This window comes from Terrapene carolina, unplaced genomic scaffold, assembly GCF_002925995.2.
Source record: "Terrapene carolina triunguis isolate 2854851 unplaced genomic scaffold, T_m_triunguis-2.0 Scaffold130, whole genome shotgun sequence".
Classification (NCBI taxonomy): domain Eukaryota; kingdom Metazoa; phylum Chordata; order Testudines; family Emydidae; genus Terrapene; species Terrapene triunguis.
The window spans coordinates 15,069,058-15,084,684 of NW_020664481.1; the positions used below are offsets into that span (position 1 = coordinate 15,069,058).

Sequence of the window (15,627 nt, forward strand, 5' to 3'; positions counted from 1 at the left end):
GATTATTCTCAGTTATTCTGCCTTGACTGTTCATCAAAGACTAATTTCCCCCCCTCTCTAGTCTAAGTTGATCTGGTCAACTGAGTGTGGTGTTCGAGAGGGATTTTCCAAAACACCTAAGTGATTTAAGAGCACAAGTAATTTAGGCACCTTTGAAAATCCCAGCAAATTACTGGGAGACAGGCAGGAGTCCTGAGTTCTCTTCCTGGATCTGCCCCTGAATCACTGTGCGTCCTCAGGCAAATGACATCACCACTTTGTGCCTCAGTTTATACCCATCCATACAATGGATATAATAATACGACCTACTTTGCTTGAGTGCCATGAGGATGAGGCCTTTTCTGTAGTAGAAATGTGTACTACTCTAATTACACCAGTATATCTAAATCAGTAACCCAGCCTCACCCACCCCAGTATGGATGCAGCTATATCAGTGTAAAGGTGCTTCTTTAAGGTGTAACTATTGCCATACAGGAAAGGTATAAGCTATAAGACATCTTTATACTAATATAACTGCTTCCACACTAGGCTTGTACCAGTATAATGATAGTGGTAAAAATCATACCCCTTAACCAACATAGAATCATAGAATATTAGGGTTGGAAGAGACCTCAGGAGGTCATCTAGTCCAATCCCCGGCTGGACCAAAACCAACTAAATCATCCCAGCCAGGGCTTTGTCAAGCCGGGCCTTAAAAACCTCTAAGGATGGAGATTCCACCACCTCCCTAGGTAACCCATTCCAGTGCTTCACCACCCTCCTAGTGAAATAGTGTTTCCTAATATCCAACCTAGACCTCCCCCACTGCAACTTGAGACCGTTGCTTCTTGTTCTGTCATCTGCCACCACTGAGAACAGCCGAGCTCCATCCTCTTTGGAACCCCGCTTCAGATAGTTGAAGGCAGCTATCAACCCCCCCCACCCCCACTCTTCCCTTCTGCAGACTAAATAAGTCCAGTTCCCTCAGCCTCTCCTCATAAGTCATACTGGTACAACATACTGGTACAACTTTCAAGTGTAGACCAGGCCTTAATGTCTGCAAAAGATCAGATCCTGAGATGAAAGGCATTAGAGAAATGCAATATTTGATATTACCGAGGCTAGTCTGTAGTGTGCTGCATGCTGCTGTGGATCTCTTTTCCTGTGTTCAAAGAGAGAGACGTGACGTTTAAAAGGGACTCATTCAATCAACCGAGCTCACCAAATTTTCCTCTCTCCTACCCCGTTTTTAACTCTTTAGTGATCATTGTGACTCTTGCTTTTTAAATTAATTCAAAGAAGCTACAACTGTCCAGCTGTTAATGAAACACAGAAGAGTTTGTTTTATAATAACAGACTTACTTTTTACTTTCCCCTTTGAATCAAGCATTCTGCTGTGGGTGTTCTCTTGTGGTTTCAAGTCAAAGAGGACATTGTTTTCTAGCTCAGACTTCCCTGTAGGGCTCTGACTTTTACATCTATGTAACGTTTAATGTTCAGCTAGTACTTTTAGGGTTACTAGTAAAACCAGACCATCAGATGCAAACATAACACAAGATTATGGGCTTGATACTGCAACCCAAACACACACTGAGTGGGACTAAGGCTATGTCTACCCTGCACTTTCGTGGTTAAAACTTTTGCTGCTCAGGGTGTGAAAAAAACACCCCCTTGAACGACAAAAGTTTTAAGGACAAAAAGCTTTTTTGTTTTAATGACAGTGCTTCGTCGGTGGGGGATGCTCTCCGGGCGATGAAGCTACCGCCCCTCATTAGGGGTGGTTTTATTTTGTTGTCAGGAGAGCTCTCTCACTTCTTTTATATTGATTTAAAAAATGAGACTAGTTGGTAAGTGCCACTAAGAACTTACATCTGTATGGTTACATTTCTCAGGGGTGTGAAAAATCCACATCCCTGAGCAATGCAGTTATACCGACCTTAACCCTCAGTGTAGACAATGCTAGGTCAACGGAAGAATTCTTCCACTGACCTACCTACTGCCTCTTCTTGGGAGAAGCCCTCCTCTCAGTGTAGGTAGTGTCTACATTGAAGCGTTCCAGCAGGTAGCTGCAGTGTTGTAGTGTTGGAAATGTCAACATACCCTCAGTGTGAGCACGGGTTCCAGAATCAAGTTCTGTGTGTTTGCTCCTTGCTTAGCATTTTGTCTGCACAGACTGTGTTGAACTCAGTGAAGCAGACAACCCACCTACTTCCCCTTCTTAGCAAGCAATAACCTTGTTCACACTCCAATCCTCTTCTCTGACTTCCTTGTAAAGATTATGGACCAGATATTCAGAACAGCACATGTCAAACTGAACATACATTTCATGCCTAATTTAAGTGCAAAATTACTAGGGTAGTTTGTGCAACTATGATAATTGTGCATGTAAATGGCCAATTAGACACTAAACTGATAGTTTTGTGGGTAGATCTACCTCAATTATGTGTGCAAATTGCAGTGATAGCTATGCAGTTCTGAAAATTCGGGCCTATATTTTGGGCTAATTAAAAAAATTATCTTTAAAAGAATCTTGCCAAATATTAGGGCAGATCAGTCAATTGTCCTTACAGTTACACGGTGCTGTATCATTAGAAGTTTGCCAAACACTTAACATTTCCCTACCTTGAGGAAGTAACAGTCTAAAGGTTCACTGGAGCTAAAGAGAAAATGAAATGACTAGATATATCAAATGTAGTTCCTGTAAACCTAGAGGAACCTGCAGCTGGTTTATATGGACATCTGAAACCAGACTAGTTAATAGGGAATGTCAGGTATAACCCCTGATAGTAAAGCAAAATTGAAGGAAGAGGAGAAGTGCAGGCTTATCTATGCTTCCTTTAATAACTGTGAGGGTAATTAAGCACTGGAACAATTCCCCTAGAGACGTGTGAATGCTCCATCACTTGAAGGCTTTAAATTGAGACTGGATAACATTCTAATTGATAAGCTCTAGCTCAAACAAAAATGATGGGTTTGATACAGAAATTACTGGGTTAGGTTCTTTGCTCCAGGTTATGCAGAAGGTCAAACTAGATGATCATAATGGCCCCTTCTTCCAGTCTTAAAATCTATCTGTGTTAGGTAATTGTGCGTATTTATTACTGTAGTATCTGAGCACCTTACGATCTTTAATATAGTTATCATCACTGGGAAATACTAGTATTCCATTTAGCAGATGGGAAACAGAGCGATTAAGTGTGTTTGGTGCCTAAATCCTATTGAAATGAATAGGTGTTAGGTGTCTAGGCACGTTTGAAAATCAGACAGTGCTCACACAAATGACTAATGAATGGATGGCTTGAGGGCTCAGCAATGCTACTATGTTTTTCTAGCAGGTACTGAGAGAAATCACAGGGAAGTGCGGAATGGAGGGCTTCACAGTGGAGTTTTTGCTGAGTTTCTCGTGTTATTAGTCAACTTAGTGGCATAAGCGTTTCATCACACTTTTCAAAGAAATCTCGGTCCCCATTTCATGAAGCCCCCTGCTGCTTCCATCACCTGCAGTGCATGTGTTAATTTTTTTTTTTTTGATAAAATGTAACTGAATTACGGTGATGTGCATGTAGCAAAACTGAGTAACTGAGATTTTATCACTGCAGCTTACATCCTTCCTCACCTCATTTCTATTCTGTTTGTTACTCTCGCGCACTGTGCTATGTCTAAATTACACAGCAGAGTCTCTGGGGGCTATAAACCAAGTAACTATTCTGGAGAATGTATATTGGATTTGGAATCTGAAGCATCATTAAAAAAAACGAGGAGTCCTTGTGGCACCTTAGAGACTCACAAAGAGGGATCTGTTGATATTCACCCCTTCTTGTCAACTGTTGGGAATGGGCCACATCCACCCTAATTGAATTGACCTCGTTAGCACTGACCCCTCACTCGGTAAGGCAACTCCCATCTTTTCATGTGCTGTATATTTATACCTGCCTAGTGTATTTTTCACTCCATGCATCTGATGAAGTGGGTTATAGCCCACAAAAGCTTATGCCCAAATAAATTTGTTAGTTTCTAAGGTGCCACATTGTTTTTACTGATACAGACTAACACGGCTACCACTCTGAAACCTGAAGCATCATTGTCACTTCTGACTACCCAGAAGTCTGAGAGGCGTGTTGCAGTGGACTGTGGTAGTGAGGTGGTAAAGAAACATTTAACCAAGTGACACTTCACTCTCCTTCACCTCTCCCCACTCAAAGAGGCTGTTCCCACGTTGTGCCTTCTTATCTTTACTGAAGGCTTAACTTAAGCTCAGCTCTGGGTTTTCCCCTGAACCGGCTTTGCATTCACACTCCTTTATCAGTGTTACACAGTGAGGCAACCGCCAGGCCTGGAGCTATAAGGCTGACCCTGTGGTAGCTGTTAATAATGCTTATTATGCTTATTACTATCTGGAGGTGATTGCAGTGAAGACATGCAACCGCAGGTGGACACAACCATTGAGATGTGATAGTCCTACCCTCCCTTCCCATAGGCCCCTCCTCAACCAGAAGTGGACTATCATTCTGCCTCTGCTCAGCTTCCTCCTCCCCTCTGCTCAGCTTCCTGTTTGCAGTTTCTCCAGCGTCACACACAGCTCAGTGGTGCTGCAGCCAAGAGCTCAGCTGAACGTGGGGAAACTGAGGCACAGCTCAGTATTGCTGTGGCTGAGCCCAGCTGAAAGTGGGGAAACTGAGGCAGCTACAGAGTCCTGCATAACGTGATTCCCACCCAAGGGTGGGAAACACCCAAGGTATGTGTGTGGCAGTTCTGAAGCCATTCCCTATAATAGCGGACTCTTTTCATAGGATATTGGGGGATAGTTAAGGCAAGGGAGTCTGACTTGCAGCTTACATGGAGACAGGCCAGAGGGAGTAATCCCGTCCCTGAAGAAGGAACATGGGGTTATCACGAAGAGGGGAGAAAGTTTCCACAGCCCAGGGTTGAGACAGACCCTTGGAGAGGGCATGCCAAGAAATGAATTCTGTGGCTGTAGACCATTTCTTCCCACAATCCCTAGACTGGGCAGATAAGTTGTCCCACCCCACCCTGTGAATGAAAGCATAGGGCAGCACACTGAATTGCAGGCTATGAATCTTGGGATGCTCTACTGATTGAAATATCCAGATACAGCACGTGTGTGGAAGCAGGCACAGGAATGTGGCCATGCAATCGCAGACTAGGCGAGCATGGGTTAATTTTCCCCAGGATTGCTTACCCTGTGCTTAACCAGTCAGAGTTGCACCCGTGGGGAATTAGACCCTTTGTGTTTTACTTGAGACATAGAGGATGTGTATGTTGTTGCTTAAACTTTTTATTTTTGTCATTAACATACATGAACAGAAAATAGAATCCCTTAAATTATACAGTTTATCCTTCTTAATATTAAGTAAATTCACATTTCCACACAAGTATAATAAATCTTATCCATCACTGTAAAACAATACCCATATATCTCACCTATTAATACACCTGCAAACCCATAACCAGCTGCTACATATGGCTCTTTATATAGGAATCAACCACGCTGTTCCATTTGAGTCTATTCCTCAGTAACTTTCCCTTTAAAAACCCATTTGTGTTGGTCGACCTCCTACAGTTATCTGTTTGTTTGTTTTGGTCAAACTCCGGAAATGATAACCAAACACTAGATAATCTGCTTGAGAAGATTATGTTTTAACTTCACCAGTGCTTGAAAAAGGAGAGAATCACATGCTAGCAAGCAAGGCCGGCTCCAGGCTTTTTGCCGCCCCAAGCAAAAAAAAAAAGCCGGAGTGCTGCCCCTTGAAAAGTGCCGCCCCAAGCACATGCTTGGAACGCTGGTGCCTAGAGCCAGCCCTGCTAGCAACAGCAAAAAGCATTTTTTCCCCTCCTAAACAGTACCAATGACCCCATGTAGGTGTGAAATATAACTACACAGAAGTGCATTGGCTCCACATTTCGGTATGTAGTTGATAATAATGTACACTGTGCTTCTATAGCACCTTTCTTTAGAAGTGTTCGAAGTACCTTGGAACCATTGTCTCAAGATAGTTTATCTACACAATGGAGAGGAAAGGGAGGCACAGAAAGACATATGGCCTTGCCCAAGGTCTCAGAGTAAGTCAGCGCCAAAAGAGTCAAGAATAGAACCTATAGGTCTCACGCTCTATCACTTGCTTTAACCACGGCTCTCTATTGCCTCCTCTTCACCAAAGCTCTAGCTTAACCCAGTACTGTCTCTTTTGGGAACAGAAATCCCAAACACTTGGGGCCTGAATCTCATTAGAGAGACATTAGCGTAAATGAGATTCAGGTCCCTGGAATGTCAATAAAATATCATCAAAATAAAAAACATCAAAAATGAGCATAATAAAAAGTCACCATTTAGCAGAATCAGATGTTCAAATGATAATCGTTTGAGGCCTTTTTAGGCTGCTTCTTTAAGTAGTAAAAAGAACTAGGGAAGAGAGTTCCTCTGGCTTGTGTTCTCTTGGAATGTCCTGACTACATTACATTGAACAAAAACATGTGACAAGTTTCCGCTTTATTGCTTTAACTAAAACAAGCATGCCGACTGCTATATGATACAGTGGCTGGATGAGGCCTTTGTGCTTAGTGACAGCTATTGATACCCAAGTCTCCATGGGACAAGAGAATGAGGCTTTCAGTTCAGATTGGAACATTTGTGAATAAAGGTCTGCAGGCATTCTTGGAAACATTGCAGTCTAAGAGAATTAATGATTAGTAGGTAATTAGACACCAAATGTAAAATTCTTCCTCCCAGGAGATAAATTCAACAGCCAAGACAGAAAATGTGAAGCAAGCAGGAGGTACCTAAACAAGTATATCTTCACCCTGTCTCCTCTGTAGTGTCCTAATGTTACTTTTCATGTAGCCGAGCATTTTAATAGACACAGGGAAGATGAAGAATTTGGATGGGGAAATAGTTCATTGTTAAAAATGTTGAGAGCCATTGGTTTCACGTGGAAACCCCTCTCCATGTCTAAAAGGGGAGTATGGAATTTAGCAGGCATGCAGATCCAATTTGAGCTAGCGGGAGCTGCAAGCTGAAATCCTATGCTACTCCTTGTAAACTTAGGAGAGAGCTTCTAAGTGTTTTCTTATCTTTTCGTGTACAGCAGGAAAAGGGAAGCAGTAGGCGGAAGCGATTTCTCACGCTGCTTTGTATTTACTTCTAATTGAATGTAACCAGCACAGGTCTGTTTTCCAAATTTTTCACCAGAGGCTGATGAATATCTCTCTGAATCACCAGTGCATTATTTTAAAAGCTGACCGCAAGCGCGCGCGCGCACACACACACACACATGCACGCATCTCATTCAGAGGGAAGCTGAAATGACTTCCACAGGGAGATGGCAAGTAATATGCAACAGTTAACAGACCAGCCCTCAGGTTGTGGTGAACTGAAATGAGCAAGAGAGCTGATTAGTTTCAAGCAAACAAAACTGGCAGGTTTCAGAGTAGCAGCCATGTTAGTCTGTATCCGCAAAAAGAACAGGCGTACTTGTGGCACCTTAGAGACTAACAGATTTATTTGAGCATAAGCTTTCGTGGGCTACAGCCCACTTCTTCAGATGCATAGAATGGAACATATAGTAAGGAGATATATATATATATATACATACAGAACATGAAAAGGTGGAAATAGCCATATCAACTCTAAGAGGCTAATTAATTAAGATGAGCAATTATCAGCAGGAGAAAAAAAACTTTTGTAGTGATAATCAAGATGGCCCATTTCAGACAGTTGACAAGAGGTGTGAGGATACTTAACATGGGGAAATAGATGGGCCATCTTGATTATCACTACAAAAGTCTTTTTTCTCCTGCTGATAATTGCTCATCTTAATTAATTAGCATCTTAGAGTTGATATGGCTACTTCCACCTTTTCATGTTCTGTATGTATATATATCTCCTTACTATATGTTCCATTCTATACATCTGAAGAAGTGGGCTGTAGCCCACAAAAGGTTATGCTCAAATAAATTTGTTAGTCTCTAAGGTGCCACAAGTACTCCTGTTCTTTTTGTTTTTGTTGTGTGGTGTGTGGTTGCTGGTGAGTATTTGCCTCAGGTTGGCGGGCTGTCTGTAAGCGAGGACTGGTCTGTCTCCCAAGATCTGTGAGAGTGAGGGATCATCTTTCAGGATAGGTTGTAGATCTTTGATAAGTAGGTTCAGTGAATTTATTCGCTTATTTTATACTTTCCTTCTGGCAGTGGCTTGCATTGTCTAGACAGGAAGATGTATGTGATCAACTTTAAAGATGCAGCTGTATCCCCCCCCAGGGGAGAAAGACCTGCAAATTCAGACTAGGAGAAGCTCTACTGGGATGAAGGGGAAACAAAAATTCCCCATGACATTCACTCTGTCATGCAACTTGCACTTCTATCACATGGGGCCAGATTTTCAGTGGGCCTCCCAAAAGGTGCCCACAAGATTTGCAGGTGTCTCCACTTTTCTTAGTGCAAAACTCATCACAATTTGCCTGCATTCAACAGGCAGCCAGGTGTGTAATTTTCTAATGTCCAGGTGCCCAAACAGAAGCCCACTACAAATTTGGCCCCAAAAGTCTACAAATTAAAGAAGACAAAAACATCAAGTAACAAATACTGACGTATAAATAGTGCAAGGCCAGCAGAGCGGAATGGTGTCAGCAATTGTTACAACTTCATTCTTGGAATACCAGATTCATTTCGAATTATTTTACTGTGATCTACTGCACTGTGCATAGCCGTGGGAGCTAGGAGCTCCTCTGTTACTAATTCACTGTGTGACCATAAGCAAATCACTTAAATCATCAGGTTTCCCATTTGTACAAAGGGGCTACAACTCACATCTCACAACAAATATAATACGAGTGGTGTCTTTGAAGGGGTAAATCTCTGTTGTTTATAAACTGTATGGTTGTCAATGTAAACTTAGGTCAGTAAATATATTTCAAAGAAGGTCCGACTAAATTCCCTATAGACACAAATACATGTAATATGTATGTGAGAGCACACTTGGAACACTCTAGGGAATTTACCCCTCTATCACTGATGTACACTATAAGTTTATCATGCAGTTTTCAGTTGCAGTAACTGAGCAATGTTAAAGGATTCACCCCTTGAGTCTCAGGTGATGGGCTTTATTCTGAGTGCACTGTATTACATTTGTAAGATGTACTGGTCCATTTGTTTAGAATGGCATAAGCAAAATTTCATGTTCATTTGCTTGCCTAATTTGTGGTCACAGTTACTGCAATTTTGTGTGGTAATTGTGTTTCCAAATGGCTTGTTGGACTTCTACTACACATACACACAACAGTGGTAATGTACGTGCAAATGCACAGAGTTTTTGCATTTAAAATTATGGGTGTGCAATTCTAAAAATCATAATGCACTTAAACATAGACATCATTTTTAATTGATATTGATATAGAGATGCAATGTAGAATACATGAATGAACCTTGTTTATGAAACGGTGAGTCAAATCATGCCACAAATTTCCATTTTGTTTATAAAACCCAATTGCTGCCGCAAACTAAACAAGAAAAGTCTCCTTGTTTTCTGAATGATGTTATTTGTTTATCTGCCAAAGTGCCTTGCATTTCCGCAGGTCACAAACCAGCCCATGTCTGACTATGTTAATATTATAAGAGTTATGCAAAAGCAAAGTTGTTTTTTTAAAAAAACCCTTTTAAACTAAAAGAAATAGGATCTTAAAATCCCAAAATAGCATATGGAAAGGTACACATCATGTCTGGCTTCTCTTTCCCCTTGTGGCAAATGTGACTCAAAAGAGTTGGTTTTTCTCCAGTCCAATCTGTATATAGTTTGGGGGAGTTTTATTGTGAATAGCTCACCTTATAATACCCCCCAAAATATCCTGTCAGGGTTTTCTAATCATAAATCATTCTCAGCTTTCAGTCTCTATCCTGAAATCCAGATTTGTATTTTCTGCTTTGTTGAAAGAAGAGTAAAAATTAAGCTGGGGCAACGCCTTGGCCTTGGGAGATGATCCTATATTCAGAGTGGTCGTTGTGGTAGTCTGTATCAGCAAAAAGAATGAGGAGTACTTGTGGCACCTTAGAGACTAACAAATGTATTTGAGCATAAGCTTTCCTGGACTAAAACCCACTTCATCAGATGCATGCAGTGGAAAATACAGTAGGAAGATATATATACACAGAGAACATGAAAAAATGGGTGTTGCCATACCAACTATAACAAGAATAATCATTTATCAGCAGGAGAAAACAAACTTTTGTAGTGATAATCAGGATGGCACATTTCCAACAGTTGACAAGAAGGTGTGAGTTACAGTAGGGGAAAAAATTGCAAATTCGACACCATTACATTAGGCTTGAATAAAGACTGGGAGCGGATGGGTCATTACTCAAAGTAAAAACTATTTCCCCATGCTAATTTTCCCCCTACTGTTACTCACACCTTCTTGACAGGCCTTCTTACATCTGAACTGTTGTCAATGTATTGTACCAAACTGTGTCTGGGCTTGATCCAGTAACTCTTTTACTCACACAAGTGATCCTTACTCTCTGGGACATAAGTTTCATTGACTTCAGTGAGACCATTCATGTGAGTAAAGGTTGCAAGATTGGGACCTTAGGTTGTAAGATCTCTGGGACAAGGATCCTGTCTTCATATGCATGGCAAATATGTGCTATGTGAATCATAATGTATCAGAGGACTGTGAGTGTTACTTTACATTTACCATACCAGGGGAGTTTGCCAGCAATGCATTGATGCCGCATGTGGTCTCTTTCCAGGGGGGTGAATTAATCACTCTATGCAAAGATACCTCCTGCTGACTGGTGAAAAGAAGAAAAAAGATTTTGGCCATGAATTCTATTAGCTTAATGGTTTTGTTCTCTGATCTTCCAGTGCTGTTTGCTTTGTATGGCTTCATCAAGGTTTTGTATGCGGACAAAGTAATTGAAAACAAATTTAGCATGCCTCAGGCCATAAAGTTCCCTTTCAGCTAAATCCCTGGCTATGTGGTAGATATGTCTGTTTTTAATTTTCAGTGATGTGAGAAATTTCAAATGGTTTGATTAATAATTTTTAAAGTTAATAAACAAAGATATATATTCCCTGGTCTCTGAACTAGAGAGAAATTCTAGCCCTGTTTTGCTCATCTCTTAACAAATGTACTTCAAAAACTTGTGTTCGTTTATTATTATTGTTATTATTTTATTATCTGTCTTGCTGTTGCACCTAGGAGCCCAAGTCATGGCCCAGGACCCCAGTGTGCTAGGTGCTGTACAAACACAGAACAAAAAGATGGTCTTTGCTCCAAAACCCAGTCTGAGCAAAATAGCAGTATCCCTCCTCCTGTCTGTCTGCTTCAAAAATGCCTGATTGAATCAAGCAGCCAAGAGCTTCCGCTGTTACTTCCCAGATTTTTTTAAAGATTGCAATCAAAAACAATACTGAGGCAATATGGTTTCTTATCTCCACTGAAAATCAAAGAATAATTAATCATTCATCTTTTCTTAGATGTATTCCATGTATAACAAGGTCTCCAGAAGATGCTGCTGGGGGAAAAAAATCCCATTTACACGAGTTGAGATGAACTGCTTTTAGTGTTGTGCATATGTCTTAATGTCTACATGACTGAGGGCACTGGGAGTACAACATGTGCTAATAGATTTGATTTCTTGACAGCTTCATGGTTACATGGAGAACAAACCCCTGGGCCTTCAGATCTTCATTGGGACAGCAGATGAACGGATACTTAAACCTCATGCTTTCTATCAAGTCCATCGCATTACGGGCAAAACTGTTACCACCACCAGCTATGAGAAAATCATAGGCAACACCAAAGTTCTAGAGATCCCCCTGGAGCCCAAAAACAACATGAGAGCAACGTAAGGATGCTATTGCAGCAAATCTCTTATTACTATGTGAGATAAGGCAGAATTAATTTATATGTGCTGTTTGGAGAGGAATCACTTAAATGAATCAACTTCCTGTGCTAGGGATAGGTTCTAGATTTTTAGGTGTGAATATAACTTATACCACGTAAGGCCCCTTTTACGATGCCAGAGTGGTATAAATGTTCTCAGTGTGAATGACTTGGGCTTGGAGAATTTATGATGGTGTTTCAGGGATGGGAGAAACCCTGCAGCAATGAATAGTGGTATGAACTAGAGGAAATGTGTAAATATTGTGCAGCGTGGTGAGGGACATATGATATGTGGGGTGGATTAGGGGTTACGGGTAGATCTTATCAGCTGTACATCATCTGGTGAGAACGCAGAATTTGGCAAGCCATGTTACGATCCACAAAGTCTCCCTTTTTGAAGAGAGTAGATTTGGAATCTAGAGAGCCTTGCCAATGTATCTCAAAGGTACAATGCTAATAATAATACCCAGCTGTTACATAGAACTTTTCATCAGTCAATCTCAAAGTGTTTTACAAAGGAGATCAGTCTCATTATTCCCATTTTTCAGGTAGAAAAACTGAGGGGTGAAGCCTCTTGCTCAAGGTCACCCAGCGGCAGAGCCTGAAGTAGAACTCAGATCTCCTGAGTCCTCAGTCCAGTGCTCTTTCTACTAGGCCATGCTCCCTCCCCTTATATTTGTAATATATAAATAGAGCAACAGAAAAGCCAGTCTTAAATTTCAGCTTGAATATGTTCCAAACAGCTATAGGATGGTTTAGAGAAAGGGAATAGTCCACCATTTTAAATGGATATGGGCAAAGTTGGTAGAGGCTCAAACCTTACTCTGTTTATTTAAAAACTGTACTTTGCTGCAAAATCCACATGATTCTTCTGTTTTTTTCCGAAACAAATGCTCCATCATCCCTTTCTCTCCTCCCACCTCAACATAAATAAATAAAAGTCAGCATCCCAAGCTTTAAACAAACCTACAACCAAAATGAGGGTAAACTGCCACTCCTTCATGAGCAACCCTACAATAATAAACTAATATGCATGGCAAAAAATCATAAACCACTATCATGACCAAATATTTTTTGTAGGAAACAGATTTTGGGTCCAAGTCTCCAAACTGTTGATGTTAACTTTATACGAATAAAACCTGCATTTAAAGCTGAGGTTAAAATACCTTTTTAATAGCCATGCTTCCTGCAACACTTAGTAGTACAGTCTGAGGATCTCAAATGCCTGGTAACAATTCTGTAGTGCAGGGAAGAGTGATCACTATCTTACATATGGTGCCCAGAAGGAACATTACTTGCCAAAGTTGCCCAGTATCACAGCTGGAATTCGAATTCTGATACCCACTCCTATGTTGTAACCCCTATAGTACATCGTGTATTTTATTTTAGTTTTAAGTTTGTACATACAAATTTTCAGGAGAATGTGCATGCATTGTGTGTCTCATTTGATTGTGCAGTTACCATGATTACATACACATCCTATCTACTCTATCTAGGTACTGATACCCTGTTAATCATCATAGTATCTGAGCATTGCACTTGCTGCACAGTTTAGGTGTGCAACTAGCTATCCGCACACACGTAGCAATCCCAAATTAGATGCTCAACTGCCTAGTCATGTTGCTGAAAACCCTCGGACATTTTAACTGTAATACCTACATTACAAAAGGAAAGAGAGTTCAGGGCTTCTCTTATCTTTGCTTCTTCAAAATCATTGAGGCAAAATGGTTTAACCCTCTTTTGTCTTTCAAATGTCTTTGAAATGTTTGAGAGCAGAAACACTGACACACATACACAACATGTTTTCTGTTTGTTTGTCAGCATTGACTGTGCAGGGATTTTGAAGCTGAGGAACGCGGACATCGAACTGCGGAAGGGGGAGACGGACATTGGTAGGAAGAACACCAGGGTGCGGCTTGTCTTCCGTGTGCACATCCCTGAATCCAGTGGCAGAATAGTCTCTTTGCAAGCGGCATCTAATCCCATCGAATGCTGTAAGTTGCCCACTACCCATTACATTTCATTGTCCTTATAAACCAGAATGCAGTAAAGGGAAATTAGCACATCCCATGTAGAGTACACATCGTTTGGCAAAGTGCAGATGCTCTGCCTTTCTCACTGGTTGATTCCCAATCAGGGGCCTGGTCTCGCAGCTCTCATTCATGTAAGCTATCCTTACTGATGTATGTAGTTTCATTGAAATTCGAGGATTTCTCAGTGAGCAAGGATTGTTCAGGCATGCACAGTTGCAGGTTCAGGATCTAGAGATGTACACGGGCTCCAATGTCAGCATATGGCAGAATTTGGCTATAGGGTTTGTGTCCCAGGTAGAAGCATTTAACTTTGGGAGTAGAAAAGGCTTTATAGTAGGATTTTCAAAAGTGCTTAGGTGCCTAATTCCCATCAGGCATTTTTGAAAATCCAACCTAACGTTAGCTGCTTGTTGCTGGATCCTTCTGACTGATAGGTCATCCTCTTTTCTGCATCTGTGCTCATGTAGTGGCTATGTGTGTGTGTGTGTGTTTAACATACCTACCTAATCTATCCTAGAGACATTTTTTGTATTTAGTGGAAAGATGCCAGAAGGAAAACTCTGCATCCAAATGTTCACAGACATTGGGATGTTTGGAATCAGAATCTAGCTCAGATCCTAACTTTGTGGTTAATCTCTATTTCTGTTATGGAGTACCCCAATCTGCAGAGCTGAAAATCCTTGAGCTGTTGGTTTTGGGTTTTTTTTGCGGGGGGGGAGGTTAAGGGGAGTATGTACAATGGCGATCTGGATGTTGAAGCTTGGGTTCATCTTTGATAGCTATTTAGTTTATCTAAAAGCTTGGGGGCACAGCAGAGGCACACGAGAACAAACCAGGAAAAGCCCCTGGTTTTCTGGTATTCCCATGAGGGGGAACATAACAGAGATGGAGGAAAGTGTATGAGTTTGATTCTTTAAGGACCAGATCCTGTAAGATGCTGAAAAGTCCACACCTCCCACTGGTTTTAATGGGAGTTAAGGACACTCAGCACCTGACAGGCTTGGACTTTAAGAAACCATAGGCAGTAGGCCATGAAAAGGTCTCTAATAAAGTGCACCTAATCCTGAGAGTCATTTCTGGAAGGGCTCCACCTACTTATCTGGCCTATGCGCATCCTGTGATACTTTTTGTTGGTAATGGGAGCTTTCTCGATTGTTTGGGGATTTCACAAATACACCATGAACAGTTTTCACTCTTGCGCTACATGACTCATGTCCATGAACAAAGACCGTTTTGTAATAAGCCATGTGAAGGAGGTTACTGAAGAGGCCACCATGTGTTTTATAATTCAGAGGCAGGCTCTGTTTAGAGCAATTAGTGTAAGTGTTGTGGGGGAGGAGAAGCAGTTTTGTGATAAGAAATCAAGTGTTACAAATATTAATTTAATCGTGGTGTTAGCCGGTTTGGAGAAGAGCAGCAAAAGTGACTAGAGTGGGCAAGGGGAAGGAAGATTGGTTGATGAGGGAAGGTGAGTGGAACTTTACATCTCCCTAGTTACTTTCATCTGAAGAGATCAGATATCAAAGCGATCAAAGGTATCAAAGCAATTTTCAGAATGATTTAAGCTTCAATGGACCATTGTGAGCTAGGTAGGGTAAGTCTTATACTCACTTTACTGAGAGGTAAAATGAGCACGGAGTGGTTAAGTGACTTGCCCCAAGGTCACACAGTGAGTCAGTGTCTAAGCATAGAACAGAACTCAGGTGTCCGGGCTCCCGCCC

General features: G+C 41.3%; 1 protein-coding gene across 3 annotated transcripts in view; it reads left to right on the forward strand.

Moving 5' to 3' along the window:
• NFATC2 (nuclear factor of activated T cells 2) overlaps positions 1–15,627 on the forward strand; it is a 125,427-nt gene that overhangs the window by 35,912 nt on the left and 73,888 nt on the right. For all 3 annotated transcript variants that reach the window (XM_024205795.3, XM_024205794.3, XM_029911800.1), the window contains 2 exons: positions 11,633–11,835; positions 13,695–13,867. In XM_024205795.3, coding sequence (XP_024061563.1) covers positions 11,633–11,835; positions 13,695–13,867 — 376 coding nt within the window. The remainder of the gene's footprint in view (positions 1–11,632; positions 11,836–13,694; positions 13,868–15,627) is intronic.